General features: G+C 42.0%; 2 protein-coding genes and 1 long non-coding RNA gene across 7 annotated transcripts in view; 2 read left to right on the top strand and 1 right to left on the bottom strand.

Moving 5' to 3' along the window:
* SPARCL1 (SPARC like 1) overlaps positions 1 to 5524 on the top strand; it is a 39907-nt gene extending 34383 nt beyond the window's left edge. For all 3 annotated transcript variants that reach the window (XM_019488135.2, XM_019488136.2, XM_019488134.2), the window contains 2 exons: positions 101 to 249; positions 2171 to 5524. In XM_019488135.2, coding sequence (XP_019343680.1) covers positions 101 to 249; positions 2171 to 2199 — 178 coding nt within the window. In that variant the 3' untranslated portion in view covers positions 2200 to 5524. The remainder of the gene's footprint in view (positions 1 to 100; positions 250 to 2170) is intronic.
* LOC109283335 (uncharacterized) overlaps positions 1 to 13956 on the bottom strand; it is a 98910-nt gene that overhangs the window by 64560 nt on the left and 20394 nt on the right. Inside the window, exon 2 of one of the 2 annotated variants that reach the window (XR_002090443.1) lies at positions 8239 to 8361. This is a non-coding gene — a long non-coding RNA (uncharacterized LOC109283335). The remainder of the gene's footprint in view (positions 1 to 8238; positions 8362 to 13956) is intronic. The other variant, XR_002090444.1, reaches the window with a different exon arrangement.
* The window catches only part of SCPPPQ1 (secretory calcium-binding phosphoprotein proline-glutamine rich 1), a 25266-nt gene continuing 20494 nt past the window's right edge, over positions 9185 to 13956 (top strand). Inside the window, exons 1-4 of one of the 2 annotated variants that reach the window (XM_019488137.2) lie at positions 9185 to 9241; positions 11249 to 11319; positions 12817 to 12849; positions 12946 to 13050. In XM_019488137.2, coding sequence (XP_019343682.1) covers positions 11263 to 11319; positions 12817 to 12849; positions 12946 to 13050 — 195 coding nt within the window. In that variant the 5' untranslated portion in view covers positions 9185 to 9241; positions 11249 to 11262. The remainder of the gene's footprint in view (positions 9242 to 11248; positions 11320 to 12816; positions 12850 to 12945; positions 13051 to 13956) is intronic. The other variant, XM_019488138.2, reaches the window with a different exon arrangement.

The raw sequence follows: 13956 nt of genomic DNA, 5'->3' as shown, positions 1-13956 counted from the left end.
GATATGTTTCTTTTTGTCTCCTAGTAACTTTGACGGTCTTTAGTAACCTAAACTATTTACCCCAGGAACAAAATCATGTGCTGCCTCCATTTCATTTCAGGTTACTGACGCACTCAGAGCTTGCCCCTTTGCGAGCTTCTCTAGTGCCCATGGAATACTGTGTAACTCGTTTCTTCCAGGAGTGTGATGCTGACAAGGATAAACATGTCTCTTTGAAAGAATGGTGCCACTGCTTTGGAATTAAAGAAGGTAAATCCAGAAGGGTGAGAGGAAGACAGGCTGAGAAAAATGCTTCCATTCAAACTAAGCAGCGAAAAATCTCACTTCATAGACAAAAATTAAGAAACTCTGTCTAGGATATTGTGAATAGCCATGTTGTAAGGCAAATGGAATGGAGATCAGGGATGACAATCTCAGAAGAAATAGAGTTCTTTGTTAGTTCAGTTAATCATACTTCAGCTTTTCCTTCAGAAATACTCTACAAGTTACTTTGCAGTGGATGAGATATCTAAGTACATAAAGAGTGATCTAACTAGTACTATGATCAACATTTTACTGGTTTCAGGTTTGCAGCTATGTAAACAAGAAAATTTGGCTGTCTTCCTTTGACCCTGCAGTTGACTCCTTACGTTCTATTCAAGAAGTAGGAGTCAGTCTCACTTTTGCACTTGGTATCTGTATTTCAGTTATCTATAGTTAGTCCATACATTGGATGCTTGTTGCCTGGTTTTCCTCTGCTGACTGCTTTTCAGTGTCATACCAGTCCATTGACCACCTGGATTCAGCAAACTAGCATGGGTGATTCTTTTGCTACCCACTCATGTCATCACCTGGAGTAGTATATTTAGAGCAGTCCTGCAGGGCAAGCCCTGGTTTCCAAACCTTGCTTCAAAATTTTTTTTTTAAATGATAAAATACATGAGCAGTCCTTCGGGCAGAGACCAAAACTCTAGGTTCTCCCCACCTAGGTGAGTGTTCTAGCCAGAAAGCTGCAGAGTTATGCCCCTTCTCTTTAGTGAATCCTGAATTCTTCTTTGCGCAATGGAACAGCTTCAGCAGGAAGGCTGGAAAGTGCTCTCATCCAGAATAGCCAACAGGCTGATAGAGCATTTTTGTGGGAGGTATAGGCTTGAACCCTATTGGGTTGAAGAGAGAACTGAACTTGAGTCTCCAGCTTCTTGCAGTATACTCTAATGTGGGTGGCAATAACATCACAACCATGCCACAGTGGCAGCAACATCTGTTTTTTTCTGTGGAGCCCAATCTTGTCAGACATAGACATGCTCTGAGCAGATGGGCTCCTCAAGGAAGTAAAGACTCAGACTCTGATTGAACAAGGTGCTGATTGGTTCAGCCTTGTCAAAACCAAGGCATATCTAGGAGTGCAATATGATGCACCTGGGAAATGTTAAAGTAAAAATATAGAAACCTATGGAGTGTAAGTGACTCCAGGCTTAGGGGTTTTCAGGACTGCAATTTTGGACTTAAGTGCCTAAATTCTGACTAAGCTCCACTTTGGGCATCTAAGTCATTTTTAGAAGCTAGCCCTGAATTATGACAGAACACCATAACAAGTTAAGCAAGACAAGCAAAGATGCAAGTTATTTTTTCACTCACTAAACAACTGTGGGGCTTCTTTTAGAGAGAAAAAATCCCTAACATTGAATTTATTTGTTCATGACCCTTTTAACAACTCCTGGTCTTAAGTGGGAGTTGGCTGTGACCAAGGAGTACTTACACACTTACAAAGCCTTTCTGAGCCTAGAATTTTAGCAGCTCTTCTGATGACATAAATTATCAGCCACAGTTCTGAACAACAGGGCATGGATTAAGCTATTAAATGGGTGACAGTGTTTGGCATGTGGTGTTACTAATGGTTCTGTTTGTCCAGAGTTGATTTAAGGGCATCAGTGATTTTAAAGATTACAAACATGTCAGGAAAACATTACATAATGAAAAAGCAATTATTAGAAAGGATTTAAAATGGGCAGTGTTTGATAAAAGCACCTGTTTCTATTTTTAGATATGGATAATAAATCAACATTTGAAATGTTAGAAGAAAATTTATGACTTACTAAAGATAAACCTGTCACGATATAATCATTTTTCTTGAATACTAAATGTTCAGTGATTATAGTAAACTTTTTTTCCTTTTTTGTCTATTTTGCAGAAGACATTGATGAAAACCTGCTATTCTGAGTTTGGTGGAAAAGAGTTCAAGCACCCTATACTTATTACCAATCATATCTATGAAGCCATTCTATTTCTGTGAACCCAATAGCTTAACAGTTTTGAGGAGAAAACTTACATAATGTTTTGGTTTTTGTTTTTTGGGCTTCTTTGTAGATTGACAGCATTACTCCCCAATAGGGCAAACAAATGAACAGTCCTAAATCAATTAACAATAGCAGAGTATAAGAACTTTTCAAATGGATTAGCTAAATTAAAAGGCATTTTTGTGTGTTCCTGCCTGGAGTTTAACTCTCAATAATGCCTCTCTGTACATAAGAAACAGAATTGTTCACAACACTGTTTTCCAGTAGATATAGATGGCAAAAATCTTAACATATACTGTGGAAAACTGGCTACAAATAAGACAAGTTTCTTTGTTTATTAACTTACTGTATTATCAGTTTCTTAACACGCTAATAAAGTAGGAATCAAATAATCTATATCTATTTGTCTCCAGAACCACTACTCCTTAGTTAAAAGAAAAGGCTTCAAGATAAATGTTTAACATTTCATAGATTTTCATAGACATTAGGGCTGGAAGGGACCCCGGAGGATCATCGAGTCCAGCCCTCTGCCCCAGGGGCAGAAAATCAGCAGGGGTCATAGGATTCCAGCAAGATAAGCATCCAATTTTCTTTTGAAGGCATTCAAAGTAGGTGCTTGAACCACCTCCGTCAGCAGTCCGTTCCAGACCTTGGGGGCTCGGACAGTAAAGAAGTTTTTCCTTATGTCCAGCCTGAAACGGTCATGAAGGAGTTTGTGACTGTTCAACCTTGTCATCCCCTGGGGTGCTCTGGTGAACGGACATGCCCCCAGATCCTGGTGAGCACCCCTGATAACCTTAAAGGCGGCCATCAGATCACCCCTGAGCCTCAAGATTTTTATATGTCTTTATTCTTAGTAAGTCTGTTGATGCCATTAGGCATAGTGTTTAGAATTGGTCTCATTTAAAATGCCTATGAAATCATTTTTAATAGATACATTCCCATTTCAGTGAATTTGTTAAAATCGTACATTTTTACATTTGAATATCACTCACAAGTTGAGTTTTTCTTTCTGTGCTTCAAGCAGCATAACAGTTTGCTAGTGTATGAGAAAGAAGACATAGAATTGACTTTAATCAGAGCTGTCCAGCTTCACTGTCTATCTTGTACCTGGTACAAAATGTAAATAACATAAATTGTCAATATTAATTCACTTTATTTTGCAGTCATGGGACTCTTCAGCCTGGAAAAGCGCAGGCTCAGGGGTGACCTGGTGGCAGCCTATAAGTATATAAGGTGTGTGCATCAGGATCTCCAGGAACGCCTGTTCACCAGAACACCCCAAGGGATGATAAGATCCAACAACTCCTCCAAGACCATTTTAGGCTGGATATAAGGAAAAACTTCTTTACTGTCTGAGCCCCCAAGGTCTGGAATAGACTCCCTACATAGGTGGTGCAGGCACCTACTCTGGACTCTTTTAAGAAATGTCTGGACACTTATCTTGCTGGGATCCTTTGGCCCCAGCTGACTTCCTGCCGCTGGGGCAGGGGGCTGGACTCGATGATCTTCCGAGGTCCCTTCCAGCCCTAAAGTCTATGAAATCTATGAAATCTACGGTTTTCCAGGCTGAAGAGTACCATGGCTCTCAGCCTCTCATCATAAGGTCTGTTTTCCTGACCTTTGATCATGCACATGGCTTTCCTCTGGACTCTCTCAAGCTTCTCCATATCCTTTTTGAATTATGAGCCCAAAAAATGGACGCAGTACTCGTTACAGCCTCACCAGGGCCGACTACAACGGGAGAATGACATCCCGGGATTTGCTTGAGAAGCATCTATGGATGCAAGCCAGTGTTTTGCTCGCTTTACTAGCTGCAACATCACATTGAAGGCTCATGTTCATCTTGTGGTCAATCATGACCCCCAAGTCCTTTTCATCCATAGTGCTAGCCAGTGTAGCACTGCCAAGCCTATAAGCATGCTGCAGGTTTTTCCTCCCAAGGTGAAGAATCTTGCATTTTTTGTTGCTAAACACCATTAGGTTCTCGTCTGCCCATTTCCTGAGCCTGGCAAGGTCAGCCTGGATCGCCCTCCTGTCCTCAGGTGCGGACGCTTTACTCCAGAATTTGGTGTCATCAGCAAACTTGGCCAGTCCGCTTCTGATACCAATGTCCACATCCTTAATGATGTTGAATAGTGTTGGCCCAAGGACAGAGCTTTGAGGGACCCCACTGGTCACAGGGCACCATGACGATTGACTTCCATCAACCACCACCCTCTAGGTCCAACCACGGAGCCAATTCCCCAGCCAGAGGACCGTGGTGAAGCTGAGGCCGCAGTTGGCCAGTCTTGCTAGGAGGTGATCATGGGATACCAGATGGAAGGCTTTTTTTAAGTCACACATCAATCTCTTCTCCCTTGTCCAGGTCATAGGTCACCTGGTCATAAAAGGAAATAAGATTGGTCAAGCAAGACCTACCTGCAACAGACCCATGCTGGCTATCCCTCAGGATGCTGCCATTGGCCAGTCTGTTAAGAATGGTCTCTTTGATAATCTGTTCTAAGACCTTCCCCAGGATAGAGGTCAGGCTGATGGGCCTGTAGTTTGCCAGATCTACTTTCATCTCTTTCTTGAAGATAGGCACCACACTGACCTTCCAGTCTTCTTGCACTTCACCAGAGCACCAGGAGTTTTCAAAGATCCGTGCCAGGGGCTGAGCTATGATGCTTGCCAGCTCCTTGAGTACCCTGGGTTGCAAACTGTCAGGGCCAGCTGACTTGAAGGTGTCCAGCCTCTCAAGGTGTTCCTTCACAAGGTCAGCATTGATGGAGAGTAAGGAATCTCCCTCACCCAGGCATTCCCGTCCTGTAATGGGCAGGGGCGCCCCTCGGGATTGGTGAAAAACTGATGCAACATGATTATTTTAAATTAATTGTGAAATGAGACAAAAATGCAGCATGCATGAGGTGTCAAGGGGCCTTGTGTCAGCAACACTTTAATTCTTATTGTCTGTGCAGTGTATTAACTCATGATATGCTTGCATAACGAGGTGACTTGTCCCTTTAGGGGCCAAGGGCCCTGGAGCCAGCTTGGCTTGTTCAATTAACAGGCCCACCTGAGAGGTGGCCAGATGTTTCTCATGAAAAACCAAGCCAGGTATATGAGAAAGCTGCTGCAGAGAGCTTCTGCAGGAAAAGGTATGAAGAGGTGTGTTTGGGAATAGTACTGGTAGCCCAAAATGGGCAAAGGGACTGTGTTGCTTTGCCTAAGTTTCGCTGAAGAATAAAGCTATGCCCTGAACAAGACTTTTGTGTAATAGTGTGTCCATCTGAGTTTGGGGAAGCAGGCCAACTGTCATTTACAGTTTGCTCAGATATAGCACCAATTGGGGTGTTCACCCTCCCTTAGGCATTGATCGTACATGGAGATCTACACAGCTGGATCCTAACACTCAAGTGCAAAACAGTGTGGCAGGTGAAGCTTGCATGCCTCATCTGCCATTCTCTTCTCATTACACCACACTTCCTATGGGGCACTGTCATCTCATCTGGTTAGGAATGACAGGGCATTTTGTCATCCCTGGCCCAAGTGCATCATGGGAGTTGTAATCCAGTTGGGGAGCCTGGCCCATACGGAAGAATGGAGATGAGTCGAAACTAAAATGCTGTTCCCATTAAATGCAAAAGCAGCAGAGCTAAATTGAAACATTTTGAGGATTGATTAAAATACTTTGTTTTTTAAGCATTTTTTTTTAACTAAACCCCAACATTTTCTGTTGAAAGCAGAATTTTTTGCAGGAAAAAGCCATTTAGCTGAAACCCAATTTTCCACTGAAAAGGAATTTACATGGAAAAGTTTCTACTAGCCTTGCCACATGTTACATTCTGCAATACTGCACACCAGTGACACATGAGCAGTGATTAATTTTGTGTAGGGCAAATTCTCTAACTAACCCATGTAGGTATAGGCAGACCCCACCCTCCATGGGACTTTTAGCTTGAAACTATTTATCAAGGATATAATTTTCTGTCTGCATTTTCTTTTGCGTTTAACCACAGTGCATCATTACTTATTTGTTCTTTCCACTGCCATGAGTCACCTAACCAGCTTAAATGAATTAGAAGCATAGCTTGTTGACAGTGTTATGAAATACTTGTACATAAAAGTCTATTCTCCTCTCTATAGGAGCTAAATCCTTCTACCACCATTAGAAGCCAGACACAGTGAAATGGAGACTTTTATAGGAACTGAGAAGAAAGAATCCTATTTTAACTTTCTGAGTAACACATGTCCTGGGGCAGCCAAGAACAGTGGTAGCACTGGCTGGAAGGTTGGGGGGGGAGGGGAGATATAGGAGGGGACATGTCACCAACCACACAGGGAAAAGGAGGAGAGTGCAGATGATTTGAGGGAGGGACATTCTTACTGATTCAGGGACTTAAAAATGTCCCCATGTGCTGTTCCTATGGCATGGTCTGTTGGCCCTGTTGAGGAGAGAAAGGTGGGAGTGGGGGTGCAGCACCAGTTACTGGTCCCAAATCCCCCTTTACAAAATCCTGAATCCACTTCCGTATATATATTATGTATCACAAACCACAGCAGAGTAATGCTGCTGACATATGTGTAGATGTGCATGAGGTCAGCAGGGGTCAACATCTTTTCACTTCAGATGATGAACCCTTCAAGAAAAAAACTGTAACTATTAAATATTTATTCACCTGCTGTTTTGTAGAGTTGGGCAATGAGTATGACCCTAAGCTGGTGACCCCATTTTTTTAAACTTCTTGCACTTTCAGAAAATGCTGAGCACAAGTTAATGTCCATTTGTTTCCCAAGGGCAAGAAGTAGATATGGGTCTGTCTATCAAGTCAGGAGCTTGGAAAGAGGATGCCCCTTTCCAGCCCCCAACATTGGACATTTGTTTCTCACCTGTATGCATGCCACACAAGGCTATTTGTGCCCTCCACACATGATTCACATGCATGGAAGAGCAAAGAACTCCCAGGATTTTGTAAAAAGATGGTAGGAATTAAAATCCCTAGTGCATTATTTTGCCTACCCTGTCTTGCCTGTTTACATTGGTAACCTCTTTGAGAAAAGGACTATCTACAGTGGGCAGGTCTACACATGCATTATGTACCATAATCAGCACTACTGCACAGTAGTACTGGTGCACATCTTTTAGGTGATGTTAATGCAAAGTTGACTAAATCTACTGTGCATTAGCTAGGCTTTTGCCATGACACGTTAATGTACCGTAGAATTAGTCTACTGCGCTTTTAGCATCTCATGTAGATGCACCCTGTGGCTAGTATAATGTGGTATTATCCTTGGATGATGTACAAACATTTCTGTAACAAGAAAATCAACACATATAAAGTGATTTGTCCATTAAATAAGCCGACCTCTACTATAATAAAGTTCATAAAAAGACATAGGTGAGACAACCTGACTCAGTGGGGATGGGAATAATATGACTAGTACACATAAGAGTTGCTCAATGTAAGTATTAATGACTTAATTATAAACCGCCTTTGAAGTTTACTGTTAATTCTACTGAGAGATATACTGGAAATATAGCATCCACATAGGCAAACAGCTTAACTTTCAAAATGAGGTTTAGACGCCTTACAGATAAGGACAGTTTTGAGACCTGTCTAAGTCACAAAGAAGGAACCATACAGCATGATGCCTTCTACACAGTTACCCATTTGCTCTTGTAGATCAAAAATAATACAGAAGTTATAAATGTACAAAACACATGGACAGGCAAGGTTCTTTGGGTAAATCCAATATTTTTTGATACTCAAGTTGGTCTAAAAAAAAGATATTGGATTTACCTAAAGAACCTTGTCTGCCTATGTCATTTGACCAACATGGCTACAATCTATAGCCCCAAAAACACATAGAAGAGTGTAGAAGTAATAACAGACAAAGAGCACCATGGTAAGGACTACTACTACATTTTAATGACTATTCAGAGTTACATCGTAGTAATCTTACTCAAATATGACAGTACCTTACTTTGCATGTTGTCCTATTCCTTTCACAATCAATGGGACAGCTTGGGTGTTAAGATGGTCTTTGACACAAATATAGGTATCAAAATCAGGTGCAACATTAACACAAAAAGGGGGTGAACCTGCCAAAGAAAAATTCGAGGATCAAAGCAAAATAAAATTAGTTTGGCACTCCAAAGCCCCTGTGCAAACCTCCTGTGCTGTCTGCACCACCCAGACTCTGGGATTCTACTTCGTGTCCTATTAAAGTTAAGTGTCATTTTTCTTCCAGCAAGCCAACACCTAGACACAGAGGGTGGGGTTTTCATAAACCCTCATCAGCACTGACCTAACTCCATCCAACTGATGTCACTGGCCTCTTGAGTCAATAGTCACTGATTTCAGCAGTTGGGGAAATTTTGATCCTTTTTAAAAATGCTACCCAATGCTGCTCATGTATCAAGAAAGACCTAAGCCAGAACTAATGCTATGATTGTGTACATTTACATAAGGAAATGAAGCCCCTGAATTCCTGTAAATCTCCAGCACAGCTTCTTGGATTGCAAAGTGTAGGAAATCCTAATTTAAAAGATTATGTTGTCTGAGAGGGAATTATTACTTTAGTGTCGAATTAGTATTTTAAACCTCACAATACAAATACACATATTTCCGTAACTGTATTTATAGCATAGAATATTATAGTCTAGCAGTCAGCACAGTACCTGTAGTCAGGGCATATAACATACTCCCTATAAATATATCCATATGCATTTTGTTTGCCAACACTTTAGCATGATCCAGTGCTAGTCCCTGGGATTTCTTTGGATTTATCGGTTAAAAAGAATGACATAATTTGTCCACTGGTATTAAGAATTTGTCATTCGTAATTACTTGTGGTTTTCGGATTAAATCTATGGAACTAGAAACAGTATTTAAACACCAGCAATTCACACACAGACTTCACATGAGCAAGCTGATTTCTTGGCTATTGCACTGTTCAGCTGATCACTGTGCAAAGGAAAGGTAATGCAATTATTATAGTATAATTTTGGAAGAACTGAAATAATTATGAGACTATAATTGTATGGTAGAGATATATAAATAGGAGTGTAAAACAAACAGAAGGCATTTTAAAATGCAAGAAGCATATTATAATTCCAATAGAGTCAACAGAATAACTCAAAATAACTTCAGTGGGCATTAAAGAGATAAGGATAGCAAAATTTTAAATGTATCAGAAGGAAGAAGGGAACAATAGCATGGGAAATAAATTGCAGAAGATCTCTCATTAAAATATAAGTTTTTTCTAAAACACAGGTGAAACAGCAGGTGAAGAATGTATGACAAAATTACAGGGCTTCAGAACCTGTGTATGAGACCTTCATGCCCTGGTAGTCAGAGAGGAGTAAAAGAGGGCCTGCCATCCCATAACTGAAATATAAATATCCAGTTCAGCTAACAAGTTTAGGCAAGCTCATCAATGGTAAGAGAGATTTAATTTGACTATGAGCACCTGCCTAGTTATGTTAGCTAAAGTTTACACAAAAAAAAAGACTAGTTAATTTGAGGGCCTCAATTTTTGGGTGCCAAACTTCAGAAACTTTTAAGAGCCCACCCTTTGAAAACGAGGACTTTTTAGGTAAAAGGCCAAAGGTAAAAGGCCAAAGTTTGTGGTGTCCAAAAGTTACTTTTGAAAAACATAGCTCTAGTTCTTATTCTTATTTCCAGTGTTTAAAGTATTGAAGGAGTTGTGCCCATTATTTGCCATACACAAGACATCTCTGTTCCTCACAAAGCAGATGAAGTAGATCTGTGTAACACCCATTCATGTGTAACAAGGGACTCAAGAAAAGAAAGCAGTTGGCATGTTGACATTTGGGGCATATTGAAATGTATTGGAAGGTGGTATTTATATAAAGCTCCTTTATTCAGGAAAGGTTAAAAAAGAAGCCAATTAAACTATAGAGGGGGAATAAATCTAGATTTGGGGGTAATTGTCTGAAATAGTGACATTTGATTAACTAATATGGAGTTGTTTGAAGGAATTACTGCTACAATACTGAGGGAAATTCAGAGGATACAGAATATGTGGTTGGGGAAGGTTTCAGAAAGCACTGGATCAGACCTTACATCTGAATTCACATGCTGATCCTGAAGGAGCTATGTGCCACCAGGAAGGGAGTCTGTGGGCAAGTCCACACACGTGCATGTGCACTTTGCAGCACCTCAAAGGCTTTAGAGGTACCACAAAATGCACCCTGTGCGTGTGCTTTGGTTTTCTGCACTGCATATTTGCAGCGTGGAGACAAATTTAGATACTGGGAAATCCTGTTATAAAAGAAAAGGTGTTAAAAAAAAGTGGTACAGCATATGAGGCAGCAGTTATGTGTCACACAAAACTGGAGCCTGGCTGGCCAGAGTCACACTGTAATTGCAGGCCAGGCTCCACATGCCAAGATCACTGCTATAGCTCTGGGAGGCCCCCGGGACCCCAGGTAAGGCTGCTGAGGCCAGCCCAGGAATGGACCCCTGCCTCCCCTACCTCATCTGGGGCAATTTGCCCTGCACTAGAACATGCTTGCAGTGGCATTCCCCAGGGACAACTAGCAGCAGCACAAATACATGCTTCTGCTAGTTGTTCCTGGGGAAATGCATTTTAATGCAGTTTAATTAGTGGTCTGGACAGGATCTAAGTTACCTCTATAGTTAAATGCATTGTAATAATATTTAACTTTTACATAGCTCCTTGCACTTTTAAATCACAGAGCATTTCACACAGGTAAGCATGTGTTAGCTTCACTCTAGAGATGGGTAAACTCTAGGACAGAGATTAAGTGACTTGCCCAAGGTTATATAGGAAATCACAGAGGGTGGAATCAAGCTACAGGAGTGCATAAATAAAACCACTGCCTGGCTCCCCTCTCTGGTGCCCTGCTCACAGCACTATCATTATATACCATTATTATATCCTTCTCCTTTCTCCAAAACTAAAAAGTAAAAACTGTTAGCTTCCCATCTTTGTTTTCATAGGGTTCTTCACCAAAATGAAACTGCTGTTCTTCTCCTGTGTGCTGAGTATTGCCATTGCTGTCCCAGTACCTGTAAGTACTGAACAAAATACTGAATAAACACTGGAACTAACAAGTTGCTACTTATTATTGACAGACCTTCTTAAAATAATTTGTCTGAATAATACAAAGTAAAAATTGGCATATTCTGTTATTCCTGTTCCCTCTTCTGTTTATAGATAACAAGCAAATAGAGCAGTATACACCTTAATTAATCCCCATTGCAGCAGGACACTAAGGTGCCTGCTACTGAGAGAGCCCAGAAGACTCCTCAGGTGCTGGTTGCCAGGGCAACGGGAGGCAGCAAATGACCCACACCTGCCAGCGGTCAGCTGGCTATAAGGGGCAAGGCCTGGCTGTTATGGGGGGGGGGGGGGGGAGTTGAGGTTAGAGGCAGTTTTCTACTGGCATCTAAGAGAAGGAGCTTTCTGCCAGAGAGAGAGGAGCTCCTGGAGCAATGATGTGAGGAGAGAAGCCTGACTGCAGGTACTGCTAGCAGAGTAAAGGGTAGCAGCTCCAAGATGTCCGAGCAATGTCGTGACAGCCAGGTGGCTTATGTTTAAGTTGTAGCCAAGAGGCTTGAGTTTATGTTGCAGTTTGTTTAACATTGGTGGTTTGGGTGAGGCTATAAGGGGATGGAAGAGGCCTCATAGGGGACTCACGGTAGAGTGAGGACCCCAGCCCCAGTGAGGGCACAGAGTTCTGTGGTACAGACCCCAGCTCCAAAGCAGGGCCTGGTGAGAGGGCAGCCCTGCAGAGGGAAGAGCCTGGTGAGGGTGTGGAGAGCCCCAGAAGAGGGGCAGCATTATGGAGAAGCCCCGGTGAGGGTGCGGAGAGCCCCAGTGAGAAGGGCAGCATTATGGAGAAGCCCCGGTGAGAAGGGTGGCGTACAGGGAAGGCCCGCAAGGCTTAGATACGCAGGACACCCGGAGCAGGAGAACTGTGGCCAAGTGGAGGAGAGGTAGCCTCCCTATAAAAACACATATCATCAAAGTCATGGCGGGCAAGGAATAGGAGGGTGCAAGTCCGAAGCTTGGCACAGTAGAGGAGGTGGCAAGGGCTATCACGGCGACCCTGCTGTCCCTCCTGTTACACCCGTGTAATATATATATATATATATATATATATATATATATATATACACACACACAAGGGTGAATTCCACGGAAGAATGATAAATTACTTTTTAGAAATGTCGCTCATTTGTTAGAGAATATCTAGGAATATAAAACAGGAAGAAGCCACCCAGATCATAGTCTAGCCCCTTGCAATCCCAGGCAACCAAGTAGTAAAAGTTGGTCCAAAATATTCCTCGAAAGCGTTGACGTCAGTCTCTCCTGTCATCACAACTATAGAAGACTCCATGGTAAACTTAGGAAGCACCGTACAAAAAAAAGTGTATATAACTACTCTGCAATGTGTGCGACTTTAATTAAATCTACATGGATGGACTTCATGAAGCTTTTTATTAACTGGATGAAAGGTGCTCTATACAAATGTTATCATGATATCTCCTTTGGTTTTCCACAGCTGGATGACAGTGATGGAAGTTCCAGTAGAGAGGTAAACCTTCTGCTTATTGTTAACATTCAGAATCGAATGTCTTAGTTTTAAAATAGATTCAGACATTTTGTTACTGATACTTTTTTATTTCCATAGCGGCTGTCATATCGATTCCCATTTTATCCACGGGTACCTCAGTTTCTTCCACCATCCCCTCCGATTCCGCCTATGCCATTTCCGCAGCCTCCACCATCCCCTCTGGTAATGTAACCTTAGATGAAGATGAATGTGAAAAACAGCTGCTAGCTAACTTCCAAGAACAAAAAACAAGTGGTTTCCAATCATTATACTGCATAATATGAGAGCCCTGTCTGATTGTCATGTTACCAACAAGGTATTAATTGAGAGGCCCCTCTGTTATTCCAGACATAAGCGCTTTTTGATAACTTGACAATAAATCTCACATTATTATGCTCTATTTTTGTGAAATCTTTGCATTTTGCAAAAACAAGACCAGATGTCCTGTAAAATTCTTGACAGCTAAAATACTAGGGCAGATTCTGATTTGATAAATAGACCTATCTACTTAGTGGACATATCTATACATGTGACTAATAAGCCCCAGAGTTTATTTGTGCATATTGCTCTGGAATTTTTTTTCTTATGCAGCAATGCATGTGTAAACACTGTCCCAGCTGGCTGGGGCATGGGGTGCTTCAGCACTAGGTCAAGCCAGCAGGCAGGCCCACAGTGAGGTAACCTAAGCCCCACACAGTCACTTGGCAGCACATGGAGACAAGGGGAGCAGCTGCTGGGGCCCAGGAGCAGCTGGCTAGGGCATACAGTGCCTCAGCACAGGACTAGCAGCCCCTGCACTGAGCAACCCTGTGCCCCATTAGCTGTACCTGTCTCCATGTGCTGCCACAGCTAGCTGAGGCAAGATCTACACATGCACTGCTGTGCATGAAAAAACTGTGCAGCAGGGTAGTACTTGTATTTTACCTACCCTGCCATGGAGTTTATTAGTTTCATGCACCTTAAGAGGGGTTCACAAGTAGATGCCAAGACGTTTACTGAGCAGTTAATTAGTCAACTGCAAAATAAACAACTCATGTGGATGTGCCAAGCGTTACTCTGTTACACTGAGATGTAAACAGTATAGGAGTT

The sequence above is a fragment of the Alligator mississippiensis genome, chromosome 2 (genome assembly GCF_030867095.1).
Source record: "Alligator mississippiensis isolate rAllMis1 chromosome 2, rAllMis1, whole genome shotgun sequence".
Classification (NCBI taxonomy): Eukaryota; Metazoa; Chordata; order Crocodylia; family Alligatoridae; genus Alligator; species Alligator mississippiensis.
The sequence above is the reverse complement of the archived record's forward strand: the minus strand, read 5'-3'. Positions and strand labels throughout refer to the sequence as shown.